General features: G+C 38.0%; 1 protein-coding gene across 2 annotated transcripts in view; it reads right to left on the reverse strand.

Annotated features, from left to right (window-relative positions):
* The window catches only part of scny (ubiquitin specific peptidase 36), a 50,465-nt gene that overhangs the window by 31,377 nt on the left and 4,343 nt on the right, over positions 1–14,745 (reverse strand). For both annotated transcript variants that reach the window (XM_045743935.2, XM_045743936.2), the window contains 4 exons: positions 14,164–14,318; positions 7,726–8,028; positions 6,819–7,008; positions 5,899–6,075 (listed from right to left, as the gene is read on the reverse strand). In XM_045743935.2, coding sequence (XP_045599891.2) covers positions 5,899–6,075; positions 6,819–7,008; positions 7,726–8,028; positions 14,164–14,298 — 805 coding nt within the window. In that variant the 5' untranslated portion in view covers positions 14,299–14,318. The remainder of the gene's footprint in view (positions 1–5,898; positions 6,076–6,818; positions 7,009–7,725; positions 8,029–14,163; positions 14,319–14,745) is intronic.

The raw sequence follows: 14,745 nt of genomic DNA on the forward strand, positions 1-14,745 counted from the left end.
AGAGTATGGGGATGGTGGTGGTGGGAAGTGTGGGTTGGATTAAGGTCTGGTAGAGCCCTGTATGGGGTATGATTGGCTGGGACAGTCATATTTGCCTAATTATGTTGGTTGGGGTTTAGTTGTGGCTCTTTGGTCCCGCCTCTCAGCCTTCAGTCGGCTAGTATACAGGTTCCTGAATCTACTGAGCTCTGTCATATCTACAATTCAAGCTATCTATGGCATTTGCTCCCACTACTTTACTTTATAGGGCATTCCATTTGTTCACAACTATGGCAATGAGAAAATTCTTTCTAATGTCTCTGTGGCTTATTTGGGTACTATGTTCCCATCTGACTCATTGTTTATGTACAACACATTCCAAATAATGTCATTGCCTGCCCTTACAATTCCCTGAAAATTTATTATGTTGCAACCATATCTTTCCTAACTCTTCTGTCTTCCAGTAATGAGAGATCTAGTTTCTTTAATCTTTCCTTATAACCCTGGGAGAAGGTAAAGACGTCTGGTCACTGAGCCTTAACTGTTCACCCAGCAGTAATAAAGGACCTGCATGCAAGCCAACCAGCAGATCAGGATTGCAGGGAAAACTGGTATGGTAAAGCTTAAGCTGAGGGAGGAAGAATTCTAAGCTTGCTGTCAGGAGTCAGAATTCATCTTCCCTGTACCCGTGTTAAAAAAAAAAAAAAAAAAAAAAAAAAAAAAATACTTCAAGTATTGGTTGAAATATTAGATATCTCTAAATGTGAGAATAAACATATACAAATCTATGTATAAGAGCCATGGGCCCATCCAACATTAAAATTGGAACACAAACCCATGAGTCAATAAATATTGTACAAACTATATCTGTAAGAAAAAATGGATTCCACTTGCTACAATAAAACGGAACAATATAGGCCACTGTATAAATTAAAGTACCGAATCTTACACACATTTAAGTTGCAGACACAAGCCCCTTTATCTTGAGGCGCTATTAAGTGTAAACTTTTGTATCAGAGTGATATATAAAAACAATTTTGAGCTATGGAAGAATAGCTTACTGATCAACCAATGGCTTTGTCATTGCCACACACATAAGCAACAATACTGCATGTGGAATTTGACTGCAATGCACAAAGAATTTGAACATAATTATTGACCATCTGAAAAACAGAATTTTGAAACAAAGAATTACTCAATATTAGTGTGGCACAATTCAGGTTAAGGTGTCTTGTCCTCAAGGCTGACTTATTTGCGCCCAAATAAATGCTATTACACTACTTGTCAAGGTGGCTCATGCAAAGTTTCCTTCAGAACATTATCTGCATCAGAAAATCAAATTCACTTAATCTTAGACCATATAGCTAGGCCTGTAATTTTCCATTTGTTTTCTCCTTCTGCCTTAAATTAAGTATTACCATTTTTGATATGTTCATAACCCTGAAATTCTTAGTTTATGTTATAACCTCACAATTTTCCCACTTACCAAACTCCTTGCTCTATACCTTGTCTGTTTGCTACACAACTCAATTACAGCAATTTTCCATTATCATAAGAGCAATCCAATCAAAATCACTTTCATTAAATACCATTCAAAATTAAGCCTATCATACTGCATCAAGTAACCAGTCACTGATATATCTACTCACTGTGTCAAAGATTGTAAGACCAGCAGGAACCGTATGCACCAGAACCAGATGCTCTTATCTTGCTTTGAAGTATTAGTTAGAGAAACCTTAAGAGGGCAGCATTTGTCTTGAAAAATCCACTATCTCATGCTTTTCTTACAGCAAACAAACCGAGTCGTTCATCCAGTCTACTCATTCCAACACTGGGCCCCTGAAACTGTCCATCTCTACCTGATAGTGACAGGACAACAGGTTCCTTCATCTACTGCTCTATAGCAGAAATGGAGAACTGTAACCTGCAACAGTTAGAATTGTCCTTCCCGACAGGAAACAAAAGGGCTGAGAACCATCATCTAGTATTGCTTTTCTCCTTATAGAGCATGCTTCTACACTAGAACTTGGTGGAAAATATATAAGCTTGTCTTGTTTGTGGCACTCGCCAACACTTTTCACTGCTCTGAAACAAAAACACCAACAAAGGTGTTAGGATTTATTGCCAAAATGCATCGTAAAATTCACACTGCATGCCATGTCTCCAACAGAGAAACATTTTATGATTTGATGTTGGTAATACCCGAGATAAAAACCTGCCCTGTTGCCAGCAGCCAAAGAGTGCCAGGTACTAAGAAACCAGTTACTAGGACATTTATATTCCTCATAGAACAGGGCAAATTTCAATTTCACTAATCTAAGGATATAAACAACTAGTTATTTATCTAAATTCCCTATTCCTAATGCACTATTAGTACATCTGCACCTTCAGTTAATTATGAAAAACTCACACGAAAGATGCTGAAAACATTACTTCGAAGGGTGTTCTGTTCCTCTAAACCTAACTTTATGAGAAAACAAAACAAAAAAAAAGTTACAGTAGGCTAGATACACACATCTAAATATGCCTTCCTCTTCAAGTGTCTCATGCAACTATCAAAACCCAAATATTCAGTCATCATACAAGTACAAAGCTATTCTTAACACATGGCCCACGCATGTAATAGGTCAATGTCTTAAAAAAAAAAAAAAAGTGGTTATACAGCAGATATAGAGAGATATAGCTAGCTCTGAAAGGAAATTAACAAGACAAAGAAATGACAAGGTACAAATTAGAAGTGAACACAACTTAAAAAAATAATCAAGAGTAGACGTAATACAATAATCAAGTGTTGAAGTAATACAAGTATATTGAGAGAAGAGAGAAGAAGAAGATAAACAGTATGTTGCCAAATACTGGCAGCTGTTGTGTGTTCCACGACAATGTACAAGATTAATGCAAACAAAATGAAGGAACAACCAAGGGCAGACAGCTTCATTTTAATCAGGAATTACGTTATTAACCTAAACCATGAAGACTGAACAGACAAAAATTAGGAAAATACTCAGGTGTACAGTAATAAACTAATAACATGGGTAGAACTGAAAAAGTCAAAATGATTGAAGCAGTGAAACTAGAGGGAAGTAATGTGTAAGAAATATAAACAAGAACCATTTCCAAAAACTTGCACCTACCAGTGGCTAAAAATCAAGGCTTCATCAACATCCCAAACAAGTGCATGGTATATTTCTGTCATCAATACGTCACAAAGAAACAGTTAATTAGGCACTGAATATTGTGACGGAATGCATACTTGCGTACAGCTTTTAACCTAGCGGAAAAATTCTCAATACAAATTAAGACACGCCAATAAACAACATTAGAAATGTTATTAAGTGGTATGCAGCAGTTCATTTTTATATTCCAATCTATCCTACAAAAAATACTTTTTATTCCTTTACCTTTTCTTGCTTCCATACTTCTACTTCCCTCCGTTTGTTTACTGGTTTCCTTGGTTCAATTACCGATAGCCAGTCCTCATTCTTTTTTGCATACATTTTCATTTCATCAAAGTGCCAACAGCTGACAAATGGTTCACTACGTACAGTTAGCTGAAAAACGTGCTGAATTCTTTCAAACACTGCTACTGGGTTTTGACATGTGCGAAGATGTTCACTGATTAAGGTGGGTAAGGATGAATCTTCATGAGTCACCCTTTTAAATGTAAGAGAAAGTGTGTACAAGTTAGATCAACCACAAAAATGTATATTTACAAGTATAATTACTGCAAGAGTTGATAAATTATTTTTAAATAATGAAGCAAAGAATTAACTAGGAAAGGCAAATCAAGAAGTGAAAAAAAGAAACAAAAGAAATGTTAGGGATAGATCAGTTTAAAAAGATTTTCAAGCACAAATGAATAAATCAGAAAATTAGACATTGAAGGAAAAGTCTAAATTAAATCAATGTTTTGAAAATTAAACATCTAAGTACCTGTTCTTGATTAAAAGATAATGAGCAATGCTAATTACTTATTTTTTGTAAATACGTAAACATCTACAAAACACACATGCCTAACCTTAACCATCAGTCTTCTCTAAACTCATTCCCTTAAAAACAGCTCAACTACCCTCTAGCTTTTCTTCGTGTATTATCGTGTACCGTGTTAAGGAGACATTAAGCAACATCACTTCCCTTAGAACAGATTTAGCAAAAACACAGTATGCCACAACAAGGGCATCAAATTTACACAATCATTTACAAACTTTTCATACAATGTTTACAAACCCTTCAACCCAAGACACACACAATTAAACAATTACCTGTGCTTTACTGGAGAAGCCGAAATCCTTTACGATCTTGTATTCTTCCAAACTAGGTTTAAGATTTAATTTCCAGATTGCAGCCAAATACCTCACTCAGAAATAACAATCTCCAATGAATCTACCTCAGAACCAAGAAACTATCCTTGCAGTTGATTAAAATCTTTTGTTTCATAGTTGCTGCATATTTGACAGATTTCCAGCCAACTTCAAGGATAATTTATCTGGTGTCCATTCCAGCACTACTGGTAGAAACTGGACCATTCTTTCCATTCCAGAGCTACTGGTATACACTGGCCCGTGCATGCCAGAGCTACTGGTATACACTGGCCCGTGCATGCCAGAGCTAATGGTATACACTGGACCGTGCATGTCAGAGCTACTGGTATACACTGGCCCGTGCATGCCAGAGCTACTGGTATACACTGGCCCGTGCATGCCAGAGCTACTGGTATACACTGGCCCGTGCATGCCAGAGCTAATGGTATACACTGGACCGTGCATGTCAGAGCTACTGGTATACACTGGCCCGTGCATGCCAGGGCTACTGGTATACACTGGCCCGTGCATGCCAGGGCTACTGGTATACACTGGCCCGTGCATGCCAGGGCTACTGGTATACACTGGCCCGTGCATGCCAGGGCTACTGGTATACACTGGCCCGTGCATGCCAGGGCTACTGGTATACACTGGCCCGTGCATGCCAGAGCTACTGGTATACACTGGACCGTGCATGCCAGGGCTACTGGTATACACTGGACCGTGCATTCCAGTTCTATAGGCAGAGACTGGAATATTCAGCTGGTAGTATCCCAGATTATATCAGCTTTCAACTCACAAAACATATGTAGTTTCATGAATTACAATACCAAATCCCCGTGACCTCGTCAAAACAATGCGATGCAGCCAAGTAACCTTACGCTTCAGGTGTTTCAGTCACTTGAGGAATTACTACACGACGTTTCCCGTTTTCTTACGCTTGCACAAAACTGGTTTCAGTCCGCTTACTCTGCAATTACTCACCTCCATTGCTTTTAATTCTGATATAAACAAAAACAAACAAACAAACAAAAAAATGCATTCATTATATATACATTTTAGTAGGTTTGAGATATAAATTGTCATACTATATGGAAAATCACGGCTGAACTTTATTGTAGTACAGCATTGCATAGTAGTTAGTTTGATGATGAACACAAAATCCTGAGCAAGTTAATCTTTAACTTCATGACAAAATATGCAGTGAAGAACCTGCATGAGCCACCTTGTTATAGTCTAGAGAACTACATACACGATGAAAGTAGAAAGACAACTATTGATATATTACAAATCAAAGAACTAAAAATACAGATTAGGCTTCATCTGGCAAAGCAGCACATGAACAGCTTCTATAGAAAATTAACCACTAAAAATTTATCCAACAATAGTACATCGAAAACAGCAATTCCATGCAAGCCAAAACCAGGACCTTGAAACATGTAAATGCTGTAAAGAAATAACTATGAAAATTGGACAGCAGCAAGTGTATGGAAAACTGTCACTTCTGTTCCAAAAACGTGTCACACAAAGAACAAATTGCATAATCTTAAATTTCAATTGGCAATGCCTCTTGCTACTTAGAATTATACAATAACTTTGCATAACTAACAAAGCTTACCCTGTTGTCTAATGTAGCCTCCAAATATTTGATTCAGAGGTGTGGTTTCCTTGGAACGATGATCGAGCTTCATTGCTTTCCTGAACGTGAGGTATGATTTTTCCATGTGATCCAAAAGCAGCTTGATGAATTCGTGGGCATCTTCTTGCCTTCCATACATAAGGGTTTTACCTATGCCTGTAAAGATTTATATATTAGTATTGCACATAACTGTTCCAACATTATGAGGCTAGGAAAGACAGTTGAAACAGTACTTTATTTAAGTGTGTATGCAGGCACAAAAGAAGTAAAGCGTTCCTAATGATTTTAATGTTAACCACGAAGAGAAAAATAAGGAAATTAAAAGACAAGAGGGATAGAGAGGGAGATGAAATGGCAGGAAGAAAAAAAAGAGAGAATGCAAGGCAAGAAAATGACCACTTACCACAAGTACACAATGGAGAGCTTTGTAGGGATGCAAGACTCATTCTTCTCTTTAGCAGATAAATGAAGACCTACAAAGTCAGACATTTGACCTTTCCGCTTTAGCTAGCCCTGACCTTTAAGGCAAAACCACACACATTTATTATGTGACAAACTCTCCTAGTGCTGTACTCTACAAAATACCAATGATTTGCATTCTATTATCCGAAAAAAATTTTCTTTGAAGAAAGAGAAATATATGAGAAGTTACAATAAAACAATGAGTCTTACATTGTCACATTACAACCCTTAGATCTGCAGCAAAATAATGAGCAGAACCATAATAATAATAATCCCAAAGGGATGAATGTGTCACGAAGTTAACACAATATTGTATGATACCTAAGTGGAATTACACAAACATCTTGGAAATAAATATTAAAAACTTACACTTAGAGAGTATATAAACTGGTTAATACTAACAGCTAGATAAAAGAAAAGTCAATAAAATAACTAACTTTTTAACTTGTGTTGTATGAGTGACGGCTTGATGACTGTATTAGATCGGTCTAGCGTGGAGCGAAAAGTCCTCATCATTGCACAAACCGAACAGAAGGAAGCATTTCCAGAGATACTTTCACATCGCTGAGTGTGGGTCGAGAGGTCATCCATAAGCCAATTAGCCATAGATGGGATGTGGAAGAGTGCCTAGGAAAAAATAAAAATGAATAATCAATTTTAATTTAGAAAGCATTGTAAAAAATAACATAGCATATTAAATTCCTCTTTTCAATGCAAAAGAAAGTCTTATAGCTCAGAGATGATATCCATTAAAATTACACTGCCTTTGATGTTTTAAGTGCTGCTCAGAGGCCAACCAGTAACTAAGTTTACAGTCTGACAGAGAAGAGAATAAATGACATTCAAGGGATCCATTTTTGACTGCAGGTAAGCAGTTTGACATTGTTTTCTACTATCCTAACATTTGTTATGCTTTATTGAATGAAGCATAATTTGAACAAACTATAATATAGAATGAAGCCATAATGGCAATACTTTGTGCTCCACAATGCACAAGAATCATTAACAGAACAACTGAAGCCTCCCACTATTCTAGAGGGAATCATACAAATCAACAAGACATTTTGCATTAAAGTCACGAGAGATGCGACATCTCAAGCACTGCTCAGAGAAACTATGCATTCCCCCAATACACCAGTGATTAGTATCCAAATCACTGGAAAATGCAGCAATAAGAAAATGGTGTAAATTCTATGACAAGGCCATTACAAAATACAGTAGATCATGATTATTGGCAGCAAATAGACTGTTTTGCAGCCCAAATTAAATGCACAGTTTCCGATTAATTCTCGGCAATTACACTTCCATACAACTATCACAACCCTACATAGGTAAAACACTGACCTGAAGTGAAGAGTTCATATAACATGTGTTTCCCAAGTTGACCATTCCTGCCCCAGGGGAGAAGGTCTTCCTCCAGCCCAAAGTGACCTTGTCCCTGGGCCACAAAACTACACGAGGCTCCTCCAGCTGGTCCTCTTTCGCTCCGGCGGATGGCTTGTGGCGTGCATGGGCCATGCTACCTGACGGAGAGGTGGGAGTGGTGGTGTCGCTGGCTGTCAGGTTCACATATTTGGTCTTGAGAGAGCTTAGCACCAGAGATTGTTGGGTGCCCACACGATCATACTCAACATGGTTCAGCAGCACCTACACGACAAATGGTTATCTATACACAATGATTAACAGCACAATTCACCTTCACTGCTATTGGCCTCCCTTTTTTCTGAAGTTGGCAACTGTTGACTTATATTTGTGATCTATAAGAGATGATTTTCACCTCAATTTAACTTAGGCATTTACAGGGGCCATTGTGAACCATATGACGAAACAATCAAACTAAAGTAAGTACAGCCTGTACATAGATTTTAAATGTAAACAAAACTAGAAAATAATGAAATTTTGTAATTGCAGAAAATTAAGAAGCAAAACACTGTCATAGAAATGAGAAAACACTTGTAAAATAAACAATTAAAATAATTTTTGTGGGGAGGTTGGGGTTAGGTAGGGTTGGTTGGCATGTATGAAATTACCCAAGTGTAGTTACAGGACAAGAGCTACGCTCATGGTGTCCTGTCTTCCCACACCTGTGCATAACTACCTAAATGTAATTACAGGATGAGAGCTACACACATGATGTCCTGCTTTCCCAATAACCTCTGTCAAATGACACTTTGAAACTACTAATGGTTTTGGCAGCCATGTCCTTCCTCACTTGTTCTAATCCTCTACAACTCTGTTCACGTAAGGGAAATTAATATTTTTTGGCATCTTTATTTCCTAATTTTGAATCTATCTCCTTGTTCTTGAAACCAAGAAAATCTTGGTTTCAAAATGTCTCATTATCTATGTCGGTGATTCTTGATTCTAATTTGAAAGTAGTGTTTATGATGTAGTGTTCACCACACTACAGATACATATTCCAATTTTGGTCTCACAAATTGCCATAAAGTCCCATCAAGATTTCTTCACCTATATAATTGTGAATTATAAAGAGATCTAGGAATGGTTTTTTCCTATATATAGGAATGGTGTTTTTTTTCATATTACAGTGTATATATACTGTATATATAAACACTGTCGCCTGAGGATAACATAAAGAACACTGTGCAAGGAGCATATGATGCACTTTCCAACTTTAGAACAGTTTTTAAATGCATTAATGATAAAATATTGAACATATTCATGGCCTTTGTGAGACCAAAGTTGGAATATGCAGCATTTGTATGGTGCCCTTATCTCAAAAAGCATATCACTAAACTAGAAAAGGTGCAAAGACATGCAACTAAATAGTTTTTGTAACTGAAAACCAAGTGCTAAGAAAAGAAGTTAGCGGCATTAAATATACCAAAGCTACAAGATAAGAGAGAAAGAGGTGATATGATCACTACTGTACTTACAAAATAGTAACACGAATCAACAAAACTGGCAAAGACAATTTTTTGAAAACTGCATCTTCAAGAACAAGAGGACAAAGGTTCCAACTAAGGAAATCAAGCTGCTGAAAAAACATTAGAAAATTTTCTTTTGCAAAGAGAATGGTAGATGATTAGAACAAATGAGAAGGTGGTGGAGGCCAAACTGTCAGTAGTTTCAAAGCATTATATACCTGTTTGATGGGATTCTGAGAGTTTTTCTACTCCCCAAGCCCGGGCAGAGGCCAGGCTTGACTTGTGAGAGTTTGGTCTACCAGGTCGTTGCCTGGAGCGGCCCACAGGCCCACATACCCACCACAGCCCAATTGGTCCGGCACTCCTTGAAGAAAACTATCTAGTTTTCTCTTGAAGACGTCCATGGTTGTTCTGGCAATGTCTTATGCTCGCTGGGAGAATGTTGAACAACCGTGGACCTCTGATGTTTATACAATGTTCTCTGATTGTGCCTATGGCACCGCTGTTCTTCACTGGTTCTATTCTGCATTTTCTTCCATATCGTTCACTCCAGTATGTTGTTATTTTACTGTGCAGATTTGGGACATGGCCCTCCAGTATTTTCCACGTACAGTGCATATTATTTTATATCTCTCGTCTTTTTTCTAGTACATTTGGAGAGCTTTGAGACGATCCCAATAACGACGGAGCCAATAATATGATGGAACACTAGGAAACAGGACACCACAAGCATAGCTCTCATCTGTAACTACACCTAGGTAATTACCTTGTCTGTTTTTCCTAAAGCATCTTCCAAACTGGGTATCAATCTTGGAAATATTACCTTATTTAAAAAAAAAATCTTCCTGTTTAGTCTCTGCCAGGGCGAAGATATCAGATCATCTTAGCTGTAGTATTATACTGTATCTTGACTCCAATATATTGTTTATACAGTATTGTATACAGGATATTTAGGTACTGTACTTGTTACAGTACCTCCATTTTTCCTCTCCTAGTGCTACTGTCTGTCTGTTGTCCCTAATGTTCCACTTCACTGGCTAATGAGGTAAAATATTCTCTCATTATAATTCTCATTTAATAATTTTGCTTCATGAAGATTCCCTACCAGTTTTCTACATTTTCCTTTAACCACTGAACTGCACAACATGCCTGCAGGCGCTCGATGGGGTGGGGGGTGGGGGGCATAATGTGCCTCCAGGATCTTATAGGTATAGCGTATGATTCCAAACTCCCGTGGCTACATGGGGGTTCACATCAGCTTCCTCTGGGCTCTTGTAAAAAGACAACTTTTTTTTTTTAAATTGTGGGCAACATTCCCAGGTGTGAGAGCCTCAGTACTGAGTGAGCAACCAAGGCTGCCGCATGCAGCATGTGGTCACAGCACTGCTGTTCAGCTTGTGACCACAGCATCGCCTAATAATGTCAAAATATATATATGTTACTGGTATTATTTAGCCATGATAGTATTACAGAAGAGCCTGAGTGTGATAATGACTGTGTACAATGTTCAAACAGTGAATCAATGTTGTTCACAATGTTCACAGCGCTAGCCACAGCAATATTTCGTCCATCTAGTAATCTTCAAACGACTTCTTATGTTCCTTTACAAAATAAACTTATGGTCAATTATTCATTTACTGGATTTAGTGACCAGGATTGTGATAATAGCAGGATTGTGGTGAGAATTAGCGATGTGCGAAGTATTATGGGAGGAGGAATTTTGGTGAGGGAGGGAATTGAGGTAGCGTCACTGTGTGTGGCAGCCACTCTTGTTTTGCTCACCATTACTAGCTTAGTGGTTCACTATGGTGAACACATGTACATGGGTATATACAATGTGTGTATATAGTGTAATAATAGCAACAGGAGTATGTTCAGAGGAGCCATTTTGGCGAGGGAGGTGGCGTCGTACTCATAGCATCGTCTGCTGGCTGCTGTGATTTATTATGCAGTGTATGGTGACCACTGTGCTGTTTGGACACAATACCAGCTCAGTTGTATAGTTATGGTGAATAAAACATGCAGATACTTATACATAACATGTGTAGTGTAATAAAAACAATAACAGCATAGTGGGAGGAGGAATGTTGGCGAGTAAAGTGTTGGAGGAGTGAGGGAGGGCTGGCTGGGTGTGGCAGCTCACACTCGCGGAGTTCTGAGTGTGCTAACCCTTAAGCTGCTAAGGGGGCCTGAGGAGATTTACATGTATAACATCTTGTACATCTTGTGCGCAAGAAAAAAAAAATATAAATTTTTTTTTCGTCTTCTAAAGATGTTAATTTGTGTTCCCCGAGCACGGGGGGAAAAAAAAGTAGGCGACATATTTTGGGGGCAATAGGCCGAGGAAGACTGGCAAAATGTGGGCGTTGACAGAGCAGTCGTCAGAGCCGGTCAGCGTCACATGAGCTGTCAGTTGGGAGTTGCCACAAAGATATTATTACCTAATTATTTTAATGTCTCTGAGTGATGTTTTCTTAGTTTTTTGCAGTAATATTATTCAACAGTGTGTAGTGTGATAGATTTATATAATAAAATGTGTGAACCATCGCTATCCTTAAAAGTATGGTGTTCATATTAGTGATTCAATTATTACATTCATAAAACAATAAACATAGTTTTGATGTTATTACAATATATACACACATTATATATATACAAGTATCTACATGTTTTGTTCACAACCGTACAACTAAGGTGATAATAGTTAGTGCAGGCACTGAGACATCGCTACACACACAGTCAGCTGGCGGCGGCTTTTGCTGTTATTACACTACTACACACACAATATTTAAGTATCTACATTTGTGTTCACCATAGAGAACCACTGAGCTGGTATGGTGAATGCAGACACTAACAGGTGGCCACACAGTCAGTAAACGACGCTATCTCCCTCCCCCCCAGCATTACTCCTCCCACACAGTGCTAATTATCACAATAATCCTGCTATTATCACAATCCTGGTCATTTTTATCACAGTCAGGGGTCATCTGTAATATATTACTGTCATCGCTAAATAATAGCAGTTACATATTTATTCTGACATTTTTAGGCGATGCTGTGATCACAAGCTGAACAGCAATGCTATTAGCTCATGCTGCGTGCGCCACCCTTGGTTGCTCCCACAGTACTGTGGCTCTTACACCGGAGAATATTGCCCACGATTTTATTTAAACATGGCATCTTTTTACAAGACCCGAGGAAGCTTATGTGAACCAAGTATAGCCGAGGGGGATTTTTGAATCGTGCCTGGCACCCTATGGGGCATATATACGCCATGCGCACTCGGGACACGTTACTCATAGCGTATATAGCGTATATATACCCCATGCGCAGTTTAAGGGTTAATGGTGAATGGATATAGTATGTGATAGTGTATAATGTGTAAATATGTTGTAAATATACATAAATAAACATGAAACATTGGATATATGAGCAATATATGTGGACACATTTGACGCATATAACACAAGTGTCTTTGTACAGTAGAACATCTGTACTGTCCCTATGTTAGACTCCCAGAAGCAGGCGACTGCCTCCGGGAGTCTACATCACGGGCGACCACCAAATTGTGACGTCACACGTTATTTTCTGGACCCCATTGCAGCCAAAGTAAGTACAATTTTGATTTTGATTTTTTTAGACATCTGTGATCAGGGAAGGGTAATTAACATTTTCAAAAAACAAAATAAATTTTTTGCCAAGAATTTATTTCCTGCGCACAGGGAAGGTACCATATTTGGAGCCCGAGCAGCACAGTGGTTAAGAGGTCTCTCCTTAAAGATAAGTTTCTCAGCCTTATCTTTTTGTAATTTTCTGCCATTTCCAAGTACGTTTGCCATCTGTTTCACTTCATTTAGTCACCCATTATGGGTGATCATTTCTCATTTTCTGATCTACATTTTCTTCTATATTCATCAATATTATCTTTGTAGTGATCCCTTCTAATCTAAGAATTTTATCAATGACCACCCTCCCTCTATCACTATACAACCTCCCCTAAACACTATACACCCTGCCCCAGAACACTATACACTTTCCTCCCTTCCCCAAAACAATAGTCTACGATAGTTTTATAGGACTACTATAGTCCACTATATTTTTTACACACCAAGTCTGCAACCTATTCTATCCTAATCTTCGTTTATTTTTTCCTTTATTGTATACATAACCAAACCATATTTGCACTTATATGTAATCATTAAAACAAACTGGCATCTGGCACAGTTTGCCCTTGGCCATGCGATTTACCTATCCATTTTTGTGGGTATAGTATCTTCAAATATTTAATGTCAAAATATATTTTTTGGTTTCTTTTATAATCTTTTGCATATAATAATGCCTACGTATCTGCTTTATACAGAATTCGAAAGACATGAATTTTTTTAAAGATCTTTATTGACAATTGGAAATTGACCATTTAAATTTTCTCTCACTGCATTTATAGAAAATGGCCATGTTAGAAGGACTTATAAGTACCTTTGGACTTGGAATTAGTAGTTTAGCTTAAACTAGATTACTGGGTAATAAATGCTGGTGTTGCAATCTTTGTTAAGTTATGTCACGATTGAAACATCCATACACTGTGTTTTTGATATGTGAACAACAGTGACAAAATGTTAACAGAATTCCTCCATTTTTGGAAGTCATTATAAGAAGGAACAGACCTACAATGGCCTTTCTTAACCTTCCAAGTGTTCCCAGTCCAAACTTAATCTGGTAATAATAATAATGCAATATGATGACCATACTATAAGGAACTCAAAACAGGAAAAAATCACCAATATTTAGCCTAACATTAATACCGGTATAGCATCAGCACAACTGTCTTGTGTACTAACATCTGCAATCTCCTTCAACTCTCAGCATGCATACATCATTACCAACATCCTGTTACCTGTTTACTAGATGCCACAAGCTGCTCCTCTAAATGGTTCTTCTTGTATAAGGAAGAGGGGGCTGTGTCCACCGGTGTATCTCGGTATGCAGACTGCAGCGCCACCCCTATCACCTCAGCTGATGATGCAGGCATCACACGCTGTGCAGTCCCACCTGTTACAAGACATTAATAAACATATGTACTATCAGGCCTGGGCAGACGATGAGTCACAATAACGTGGCTGAAGATATGATGACAAACCACACACCAGAAGACGAGCACATAATGACGATTCGGTCCGTCTTGGACCGAATCAAGTTGATTTTGATAATGGTCCAAGATGGATCGAGATGTCGTCGTCTCCATCTTCTGGTGTGTGGATTGGTTATCATATCAAGCCTGTGTAAGCCTGATCCTCTATTCACATAAGGTGACCAATTAATAACTATACATCAACACACAATATAACAATATTTATAAGTTACACAGAGGATGCAGTTTTATTTTCAACGTATCCACATGTACGATAGAGAAATATCGACATAATTGCAAATTAGATATTTTAGCAAAAATATGAGAACCACTAAATGATGAAAATAT

This window comes from Procambarus clarkii, chromosome 15 (assembly GCF_040958095.1).
Source record: "Procambarus clarkii isolate CNS0578487 chromosome 15, FALCON_Pclarkii_2.0, whole genome shotgun sequence".
NCBI lineage: Eukaryota > Metazoa > Arthropoda > Malacostraca > Decapoda > Cambaridae > Procambarus > Procambarus clarkii.